Raw genomic sequence first — 11,834 nt, forward strand, 5'->3', positions numbered from 1 at the left:
TTCAATTTAAACATATTTTGGAACATCTATGATCATAATAAAAGTTTTGATTGAAAATTTAAGTTACAGAATTAGGAACATAATCTTAAATTTCTTCATTTGAATTTGATTTTTGTTATCCTTCAAAATTTGAGCTCCATCTTCACATGCACCATTGATTTCCAAGAATTTTGGTACTTCAATTTCATGTTTTAAAGAAGGAAGAAAGTTTTGAAAATCCTTAAGTTCATGAAATTTTTAGCTTCAATCTTGAAAATTAAAGAAGTTTTAATGCAAATGAGTTGAAATTGATTATGTTTTCATGTTTATTAATGAAATTACATGTTTTGAGTCATGCGTGAACCCAAGTTTTGGAATCCATTTTTGCAAAGTTTTGAAACAGAGCTGTTACAGGCCGCTCGAGCGGTCTGTTCACTACTCGAGCGAAGATAAGGGAGAACCAGCATTTTGTTTTGTAGACCCAAACTTTTGAGAAATCAAGTTCACCACTCGAGCGGATTACCTTGTTTCAGCCAATTTTGAAATTTACTTTTTTGTTCATGTTTTCATTCTTTTCTTTCTCCAAACATGTTCATGCATGAATTAAACCTAATTAAGAGTTAATTAAGTTAGACACTAACATAAGTTAATTGATTAGAAAAACAAAAGTAAAATTCGATTGTTGTGTATCAATGTTTGTGCATGTGCATCATGTAGGTTGGACTGACAAGAAGCATTACTGAAATCAAGCCTATTGTGAGTAATATCTTTGTAAAGATATTTTTGTAAAGTAATTTCTAAAATGTCATGATATGAAATGTTTATGAAATTGTATTTTGATCTAAATGAATGAGCTTTTCAATTTTGTTATCTATTGTGGCATCCTTTAGTTAGTCCTAGCCTTGGGGTACATTTATATGCCTTGACTTTCAGAGATCTCCATTTAGTTTCCAACACAATGTGGTTGTTTTGTTCTCCATTTAGCTCTATTGGATGTACCACATATTCTATTTAGCTATGAATACTTTGATAAAGATTTGCTATGTATTTTCGAAATGTGATGTGAAAAATGTTTTGAGAATGTTTTCAGAATATCTGCAACTCATTCATTAACCTCTTTACATTGATATTACTCATTAGGTTTTAGCTTACCTCTTTCCCCTATATGTATGTAGGTGAGCAACATGAGAATCAACCGTAGAGTTTGCATTAGTGTAGACCTTTTGAGAAGCCTTCGAAGATATGCCTCCGAGTTGAGGCTTATGCTTTTGCCTATTTGACAAAGTTTTTGTTGAGTCAGAACGCTTGTTCTTTTATACTCAATGTATGAATGTTTAAACTTTGTTCTCAGTGTAAGTTATATAAAGTTATGCTTATGTAATAATATGTGTGTATCATTTCTATATCATTTATGCATTTTTTAATGGACTGGATTATTTTATGTATGCTTCCGCTTTAGGCTCTATTATATTAACTATTTGTGATTTGTCAGGATAGGTTGTAGGCTATGAAGCATGGGTACTTCGAAGAACATGTCATACCCGTACCGGGTACTATGTAGACCTTTTGAGAAGCCTTCAAAGATATGCCTCCAAGTCGAGGCTTATGTTTTTGCCTATTTGACAAAGTTTTTGTTGAGTTAGAACGCTTGTTCTTTTATACTCAACGTGTGAATGTTTAAACTTTGTTCTCAGTGTAAGTTATATAAAGTTATGTTTATGTAATAATATGTGTATCATTTCTATATCATTTACACATTGTTTAATGGACTGGATTATTTTATGTCTGCTTCCACTTGAGGCTCTATTATATTAAATATTTGTGATTTGTCAGGATAGGTTGTAGGCTATGAAGCATGGGTACTTCAAAAAATATGCCATACCCATACTGGGTGCTTACCAGTGTATGGCGTATGTTACTTTTGCATACGTACCAGGTACACAAAATACGTATTCAAATTTTTTCTTCTTAATTTTTGGCGTACTCAAACATACCTAGTATATACCCAAGCCGTACCGTACCTCAGTTGAATTAATATTTTCTTCTACTACAGAGATAAAACTCCTTTCAATAGACTTCTTTTTTATTTTTAGTTTTATGCCTAGTATGATTTTAAAATTAAACTATGATTTGTAAGTTATTAAATATATTGACATTTAATTTTGATTTATACCTTTACTTTTGGCATTAAATGTTAATTATAGGTTGCATCTTAACAAATTAAACCATTTAATTAATTTTATAGGTTGGATTTTAATAAATTAAACCATTTAATTAGTTTTTACATTATTTTAAATTAAAAATAAATATTTTTTTACAAGGGTATCGAACCGCACCCGTTCCCTATTTTTTTTTTATTTTACCGTATCAACGTACCCATATCGTACTAGTACCAGTACTTGTACTCGTACCCGTGTTTCATAGGTTGTAGGTAATCTATGATTACTGGCTGGTCACCTCTCTAATATCTAGGGGCCGGTTAGAATCGTCACATAACTATTACAAGAGGTGAACTATGTATAGGACTTATATGTAACAAATATGAAAAATAATATATCTTTTAACACCCTGTGGATTATCCAATTGCCACTGTATCCACTTCATGGACCATTATTAACAACTCCCCATCGGTCCTCAAAGCTTCGAACTTTTTATGGAGACCAATCCTAGTTCGAAGATCTATAATTTCCCCTAAAATGAATACATACCCAAAATAAATATATATGCTACAAATACAAGTGCATGGGTGTGTCACATTTCCCACACCCTAATCCAAGATTAAGAGACATGACCGACCAATAATTAAAAATAAATTATAAATATATCTTTTGAAATTTGTTTAAAATATAAATTACTTGTAGTTTTAAAAATTATATCTCATCTTGTTAAATTTTCTAATTGCATAATAAATTATCCATTTAATTAACGTTATGTTTGGTTGGAGGATTTAGGAAGAGATTTAGAAAGGAAGAGGAAAAAGATAGGTGAAATGTGAATAAAATCTATCTGCATTTCACATAGTTTCACAAACTTTTTCCATTTCCCTTTCCAAATATTTTTCCAAATCTCTCAACCAAACACAGTATAAGAGAAAATTAGAGAAAAATCCACTCAAGAAATTGTCTAAGGCATTAGGTCTAGTGATTTTTTTTTTGTTGGTGAAAGGTTCATACTTTATGAAATAGTTTGATGAGAAGCCTTGGAGTACATTTTTCAATTTTTTTTTTTTGTTTTCAATTTTATCCCTTGACTCTTTTTTTTTTTTTTTATCTGTTTGACTTTTTGTTGACCATATGTTCAAATTTATATCTATTTGTTCAATTTTTTTTTTGTCTATCTATTCAATTTTTTTTTTTTTTTTGTGTAAATTTTCTATCTGTCCAAATTTTATCGTTGCAAATTTTCCATCTCTTTATCATCTGATCAACAGAACAACAAATTTTACATGTTTTTTTTAACCTTATATGTACAAATATCTATTCAAATTTTATAATCTATTCAATTTAATCTTTTATTTGTTGAAATATTTGTCAATTGTAGCTTTAAGTTCTTACTATACTAAAAGGAACGTGATCCAAACATAGACAATGTTAAACCATCGTTGACGAGATCCACCTAACTAATCTCAAAAAATTGGTAGTACATCATGACTGCCAAAAACCTAAAAACTATCTAAATGAAAATATTAGAACATAGTTTGGATCTCAACTTGAGATGAAGAGAATTGAACAAAATAAGGAAAATGTTTGGAAAATCTCGTGATTTATAGCCCAAGCAGAATAAATAGATGGGAAAATTATTTATAAGTCTACATGAAAGACTTATGCCACACATAGTCCTAGAAAAAAACTTGTGTTCGTATAAGTCCTATAAGTTTGGTGTTGACATATTTACCCCCAATATTATTATCAAATAACATAATTAGTGGCAATATCATATATACCATAGATTGTGATCATATCTATAAAATTGGGTATTTGTTTTTCAAAATCCATGTTCCATTTAGTGATCACACATCTGATGAAGCTACATTTTAGGAAACAAAATATAAGTCATATGTCATGTCTCATTAATCTATTGAAAAGGAGAAGCTACAGTTCACAGGACTTGTAACACCACCACCTAAAACCAAATCCAATGCGACTCACACTGCTGGAAATCGTACTTTTAGCGGCGTTTAAAAAACGCACGCCGCCATATGTATCAAAAACGCCCCTAATTCCTTTTGTGGCGTTTAGTACCAAACGTCGAAGCTGCGGCCGTCGCTGTAGCTTTGCGACGTTTTAAAAACGTCGTGATATTAGTACAGGCAAATGTCCCACCACACACACGCTGACGTCACCAACAATATTTAGCGACGTTTTTGAAACGCCGTCGTATTTGTTTTAAAAAAATTACCGTTACTGTTGAGGGATTAGGAGGCGTTTGTGGAAACGCCGTCATATCTTCCTTTTTTTTTTTTTTTTTTTTTTTTGGGGATATTATGCTAATTTTATTTGATTAAATTAAAAAAAAATACCTGTAAAAAATATTGAATTTAGTTTCTCATTCAATTAATAAAAAAATACCTGTAATAAAACTAACATACAAATTAACTCCCATTCAAATATCTATAATAAAACTAACATATAAAATAATAACTCCCATTCAAATAACAAATGAAGCATTAATTCAATTTCTCATTCAAAAAAAACTTAACAAACCGTGTTTAAGTAAGAGACTACAATTTCTAAAATTTTGATTCCAGATCTGCTAAAATGAAAAATCCATCCATCTTGTCATAAAACATAACCCACCAAACTCAAATCTTGTCTCAAAACTGCCACAAAAAGTAAATTAACTCCTCTTGAAACAAAACAATTAGATAAAGATATTATACCAAGACAAAACTCAAAGACAGAAAAATCTCATTGGGAGACTCCCAACCACTTTGAGAAGTTTTCAAACTCGGTGTAATCGCTGTCGGAGATCATAGTCTGGTACTATGCCTTTCCTGCAGACTTGCTTTTGGTAGCCTCTTCCTATTAATGATGAAAAGGTCAAAATTATTCATTTAGAAAAAAGGATCCAAATGAGGCCAATTGTCTACATATCAGTTTCTATGCACTGAATGATTGACAGAACTGAATATTATTACAGCAAAGTGATCAGAAACACACGTACACAAGTATAGTCTCAGTATGCACTTCTAAACTACTGAGCTAAATCATATGGTACTAATTATGGTACTTAACTAGGAACACTATGTAATACTGCTGGGATTTGATAAGTAGCATTTTGACTGAAGATAAAGAATTTTCTACAGTCATAAACTGCACTGAGCACCATTAACAGAGGATATAACCAACAGGTGTAAACAATTCGGACTAGCCACCAATATCATGTATAATATAACCAATAAGAAACATGACACTAGAAAATTGAAGGGAAACGTAAATAACATGGAAGCTAAATATTATTCACATTTTGTTTCCCTTTTCTTTTTTCCTGCACAGCCTTCATAAGATGTTTAATTTCAGTCATTTATATCAATGAATTTTCAGGTCCATAGCAAACCATGACACATTATAAAACCAAATAGATGGAAACTTGGTTCACCCTGCAGCCACATAACAAAGTTCAATAATATAATACATGAAAAGGTCCAAGAGGCCAAGAAACTCTAGAACATATCAGAAATACCGATTATAAATAAATTAGCCAAATTTGCTAGTGCCAAACTTACAGCCATGGATTGGTAAACGTCATAGGGTACAAGATGAAAATGGACAAATCAATAATAGGATAAATTACAAGATGAAAATGGACAAATCAAGGGTTGCAAGATAGTTTGATATAAATTATGAGGATGTTCAATAATAGGATAAAGTACACTAACCTCCCCCTTAAGTTTAGAGAAAACACAACAAACGCTACAATTTTGACATAATTACATCGATCTCTCCTCTTAATATAAAGCTAAAAGAACAAAAATTAATGCAAATGATGTGAATACATGAAAATAATTTGTTCTTGGTTTGCTGCCAATGAGTACAAAAATTTGGAAAAAAAAAATGAAAAAAGAGGAAACAGAAATCTAGACAAAACAGAAAAACATATGGACAGAACAGAAATCTGGAAAAAAAAAAAAAAAAAAACGATTGTCTTCGTCCTTCGTTTGCTGTGAAGAAACAGCAAAAAAAACGAACACAAAATTGCCAACAAGAGAAGTATAGTTTTACCTACAAAAAATAACAGTTGAAAGTATAGTTTTACCTACAAAAATAACATCAATAAAGCCCCAAAATCTTCCACCAGGGAGTTCCAACTAGTCCCCAGATTACATATTAACAAGGGCCATCAAAATGCCCAGTCTAAAAACATCAGGAAGTTTTACATAACCACCTGTCAATAAGGGGAAAAAAAAAAAAGAATACTCATCAGTGCCAAACCTAGAAAACATTATCTCAACTCTCAACCAGAGAGAGAGAGAGAGAGAGAGAGAGAGAGAGAGAGAGAAAGAAGAAGAATAAGAATAAGACGAAGATATAGCTATGCAAACGAGCATTTGTGATGATACAGTTCTACATATCACTGGATTTATCTGATACTTTGACCGCATTTAAACCTGCCAGAGTCAAAAAACCACAATACATACTTTACAAAATCATCTCTTTACAAATTCTTTGAGGGACCTTTCATATTTGTTGTCATTGATGGTTTCCAACCCCATCCTATTCTAAGCTCAAATCCTCTGCCTCAACTGTTATTTTAGCTTCCAACACCATATCTCTCTCCACCCATTGCTAATGTTCATCGAAGCTCAGCTGTGTCAACCCATTAAACATAGTGAGTGCAATATAGCAAATGCATCTAGTAACTTGGCCCATACTATCCCCAATGTGACGGGTTTGGGGAGGAACTCAACAAGGTTGGGGAGGGTCAAGGCCGCTAGGTTCAATGTTTTATAAACTACAACAGATCGAACTGGTCAACTCAACTCAACTCTCATTGTATTTCTTATAAAAAATTCAAGGGGTGCAACTGTACCACAGTCACCAACTCCAACTCCATACTTTATAGAGATATTATCTCCATGTTGATAATATCATTTTAAAAGCAACATTTTATTAGAACTGGTGCTATAGTATCCCTGGAATAAATAAAAATTAAATAAATAAAAAACCGTAGGAAAAGCAATAAATAAAACAAAGGAGACTACTAACTCTTGAAGACAAATGAGTATAGCATGATTCAGTCTGTTTAGAGCCAGAGCATCATAGTCCAGACAGATAACAAAAAATATCTCAACAGTATTCCTCTTACAAAGTAGCATACTAGAAATAAGCTTTGCGTATAGGAAATAAACTTCGATGACAGCCACATTTCGCCCATAAACGAAGAAGATGTGAAGTCAGCTGCTGCTTATGTGCTTTTCTATAGGAGGGTGAAAACAGATTTGGATGCAAGTGAGTCATTCGAGGGCTTCTTCAAGGTTGGCAAATTTTGGTCCGACTTTGAACTAGGATAATTTAAAAAATAGATTTGGATGCAAATCAGCACTCAGAAATATATATATTTGATTTGATATTGTTTATTTCTCTACATGTTAATCACTTCTAAAGAGTACTCCATCAATGACAAAACCAGTACTTCACATCTCTCTTTTCTACATGTCATCTATTCTTTTATTTGTTGAATTGACTCACTAGTAAACATTAAGCAAACATCATGTCTTAATAGATTTAGAAAAGTGAGAAATTAAAAACTAGTGATGTTAGTACTTTTACCTTGTTAGTTCTTCTTCTTCTTCTTTTTCTTCTTCTTCTTCTTCTCTTTCTTTGAAAGGTAAACCTATATTTAATCAGAACAAGTATTTTAATTAATAAGATATTGTATTGTCAAAAAAGCTTTGATTAAATGATTGCTCACCTCTTGGGATGTAATGTCTAATTATACCTCCACTCGAACTACTGAGAAAGGCTTTCGGCCAGTTCTATGATGTAGTGTCTTCTTCTTCCGGATTTTTCTATTCTTCTTGCTTGATTTCTGTTAAATATGAAATCCATTTGAGATATTATCAAAAATTATCATATAAACATTTTTTCACATAAATAAATTGTACCGATGCACTCTGAGTGCCCCAATAGTAGACCAAGGCCCGCCACTGATCCTCATGTACTCTATCCGGTCGATGAGCCAACCTTTCTGCATCAAAACCTTTTAAGCACTAAACTTAAAACCAAACCAAGCCAAACTTACAGCTAACAAGTAAGCATGTCAATGTGCTAGGGAACTGAAAACAGAAAAGCATTAAGACAATGCCATGGATGATTGAGATGTGATGAAAAAAAACAAGACAAAAGGTTGGAAATTTTTGTGTTCAAAGAACAAAAACAAACTTCATAGAATTTCAATAATGAGTCTCTCATTCAAGGGTAATCAAATACAGGGATTTTACAAAGCTCAAGACTCATTCCTGGTCATTTGTGAATGAACACTTTCCCTTCACCTTCAGTGACTCCCTAACAATTACAGACACCAGCATAACAAAAAAATATGTATGTGGGGGGACCAGAAAAGCACTGTTTTCCACATTTTAGATAGCTCTCACCAAGTGAAATGAGCCAAACGATAGAATATAATTATACTGATATTCTTTTTAGTAAAGTTAAAGAGACCATTATCCAAAAAAAAATTAAAGAGATAAAAATAATACAGATGATATGAAAACACAAATATAAACCGGTAAAATATATATTTTAATGTAAAATAAATGACAATATTATTTTTTCATTCATATTACTAACAAATTTATAATGAAAATGGAATTAAAGTTATATGAATTAAAACCTTAAGGAACTTAATATAATTATGTCAAGCTTGTGAAATTTAACATATTTTTTTCCAACTTCAAGAGTGTAATTTATCCTAATAATTAGTATATATATTTTTATGTGATTTAATTATATAATTTCTTTTAAGTTGAAGCTAAAAATACTCTAATTTTTAAAACACTTTTAACATAGATTCTCAAACAAAAAATAATAACTTACAAGCAGCTGAATAATCTGTACCATCTACAAATCTCTGTATATTCTTCTGTATGAAAACTTTCATTGAATAATGTAAAAATCTTTAAGTACAATAATCTTAAAATATGATACAATAATTATGAGTATTTTAAGATAGGATATGACGGAATTTACACTAAGTTTAAATCATGAGGTGAGGTGAGAAAAAAAATAATAATTATAATTTCTCACTTAGGCTAGAAAACAAAAGAAATATTTATGATTTTTCATCATTATATTTGGATTAATAAAAGAGAAAAAAAAATGATTCCTCACTAAATTTCATCACTTTTGGTGAGAAACAAAATATAAATTTGGTGAGAATACTTTTTTCACTATCTCTCATCATTTGTTACTATTTCTTACTTAATTAACCATCCAACAAGTAATGAAGTTTTCTATTCTCACAATTTTTATTTTTATTTTTATATTTTTTTTTGGTCCTTACCAAAATTATCGGTCAATTAATTAATGAACTCCTGCGAAACCTGAAAGAAAAGAACTATTAAGCATGTTGACAATGACATAATGGAGGTATATCAATCTGTTAAAACTTCTACATCAAATCCACAAACAAGTTTCTATAAGAACCAACAAAAATCTGCAGACAAAAAAGCTCTTAACATGGTTGAGAAATTTAGCTGAGTTTAATCCATATGTACATATTGCTCAACCAAAACCAAGTTCTTCAACCATGAAAAACCCAACTGGTTCTATGCAATCAAGTGCATAAAAAGAAAACAGAGCAAAATCATACCTTCCCAGCAGTAGATGTTGATGCTTGAAGCTGCAATTTCTCTCCTCTAAGCTCTCCTGTAATCTATACATCTCATCCTCCATCTTCTTAGCTTTGGCCTCTGCCTAGGGAAAAAAATAATAATAAAAAACCCAAAAATACACAAAATTAGAGAAGGTCCCACAAAGAACATCACTTTACAGAGAAGAACAAAAAGGTGAAATGAAATTATTTTATTTCCAAAGTACACACAGATGCAAACAAATATACATAGAAACATATAAACAAATATACAAATTCACATGCCTGTCTTGTTAGGGTTTGAAGAGCCAATGATTGCACCTGTGAAGCGAGACGGCTTCGGACCTCCTTGTGCTCCACCGCCAGTGACACCACGTTCCGCCGGAAGCTCTGCTTCTTCTCACTCAGATCCTTCAACAACGGATCGATATTTCTCGGTGCGCAGAACGCTGTCGTTCCTTGCAATCACCTCATTGTCCATGCGATTGAAGCTTCTCTCCATCGCGATCTTCCACTCCTCCGTACTCGAATCCCTCTTCTCAATCTCTTCCTTTACAAGTTCATGTAACTGATCTCTACATTTCATCGCCACCTACAAAGAAATCAAACACCAATTAAATTGATAGACTTTCTTGTTCGATTTCGGATCTGCAATTTGCGAGAGAGATCGAGTTTGAGTTCGATGAAGAAAAGCTAGAGCAAGAATAGATCTAACAAAATGCAAGAGAGATCAGATCGAGTTCGGATCTGCGATTTGTGAGAGAGAGAGAGAGAGAGATCGAGTTCGATGAAGAAGAGCCGTGTATGAGAGAGATTCTGTGTTATTTTGTAATTGGAATGGGGTTTAATGTCTATTAAGTTAAATACGGTGAGCATGACACCTTGAAAAACGTGTTGACTATTCAGTATACCACAACGTTTTTTAAAACGTCTTGATTCAAGCGCCGTTACAGATCACTTTTCTTGTAGTGTCAACGGCGAGGTGCGGCAAAATGATCGGTCGTAGGTTACGTCTCCGGTGAATAAAAGACAACTAATGGCATGGAAATGTGTCACTTTTCCCTTGTTTTACAATGTTGATTCGTTTGATTTTGGTATCAAACCCGTAAATATGATTTTTGATATTTTCGGTTGATAATCATCAGAAGTTGAAATATGGGATGTATATATTGTGTGTTTTAGGAGTATCTGAGTTTTTGATATGTTTTGATTTGTAATCGTCAGTATCTGTATGTGGGTTGTCAATTTTGTGAGTTTTGTGAGTTATTCGTTGGTGTTTTCGAATGGGGTTTATGTCGTCCTATGAAAGTGGTTGTCGATTTTGTGCGTTTTGTGAGTTATTTGTTGGTGTGTTTTCGAATATGGTGTTTACGTTTTGATGCTTACGTTTGGACGGAGGGCCACTGACATGGTTGTCATACGTGGTACGATTTTCATGCCCACACAAATGATGATGGTTGAATGTTTGAATTTGGAGGTCCACACTGTGGTACGATGTCGTTTGGTTGTTTATGAACAGTAACACAACTTTGTTATCGAATGTGACTGGTGCCATCTCAATCTGTTTGTCAATGAAGAATTTTGGATGTGAATGTGAGAAACTGTTTGTTAATTGTCAAATTAAGTGAAAAACAATTCACATGTGTAAACTGTGGATTTAATAATAATTTCACACAACGACACACTTGACTACATTAGCATGATATTTTGCACACGTGTGGTAATGTGCGTGCGTTATTGCGTGTTTGTTTTGTCGAATGTGCAGTTATGTAATTCCCTTTGTAACTCAATTATATTGTATGTGCATAATGGTACAACTTTCGGTTGTGGTTTGTGTTTCATAAATTTGGGGGCCCACGATGTGTTATGATGTTGTTTCATGTGGCACATTCTCATTTGTGTTACGTTATATGTCAGTATTCATTTGTCACATTCTTGTTGGTATTGTCACATTAATATTTGTTCTACGTTATGAGTCTACGTTCTTGTGACACATTCATGTTTATTTTGTCACAATGTCCAACATTTTGGGATTCACATCGTGT

At 32.4% G+C, this 11,834-nt stretch overlaps 1 protein-coding gene across 17 annotated transcripts; it reads right to left on the reverse strand.

The window, feature by feature from the left end:
- Positions 1 to 6,167: 6,167 nt before the first annotated feature.
- On the reverse strand, positions 6,168 to 10,754 carry LOC114266345 (uncharacterized). 17 transcript variants are annotated; one of them, XR_014338272.1, is made up of 7 exons: positions 10,111 to 10,754; positions 9,790 to 9,889; positions 9,481 to 9,520; positions 8,084 to 8,178; positions 7,891 to 8,007; positions 7,749 to 7,812; positions 6,168 to 6,363 (listed from the first exon to the last, which is right to left on the reverse strand). XR_014338272.1 is itself a non-coding variant. In XM_082883539.1 (6 exons), the coding sequence occupies exons 2-5, from the start codon at positions 9,870 to 9,872 to the stop codon at positions 7,753 to 7,755; spliced, it is 312 nt and encodes a 103-aa protein (XP_082739665.1). In that variant the 5' UTR covers positions 9,873 to 9,889; positions 10,111 to 10,754; the 3' UTR covers positions 6,168 to 6,363; positions 7,749 to 7,752. The 17 variants fall into 17 exon arrangements, 4 of the variants coding, with proteins under 4 accessions (XP_082739665.1, XP_082739664.1, XP_082739663.1 ...); XR_014338271.1 differs by having other exon boundaries at positions 9,790 to 9,893; XR_014338267.1 differs by having other exon boundaries at positions 10,075 to 10,754.
- Positions 10,755 to 11,834: the final 1,080 nt, after the last annotated feature.

Source organism: Camellia sinensis, chromosome 8 (genome assembly GCF_055761805.1).
Source record: "Camellia sinensis isolate YWXY chromosome 8, ASM5576180v1, whole genome shotgun sequence".
NCBI classification, from domain to species: domain Eukaryota; kingdom Viridiplantae; phylum Streptophyta; class Magnoliopsida; order Ericales; family Theaceae; genus Camellia; species Camellia sinensis.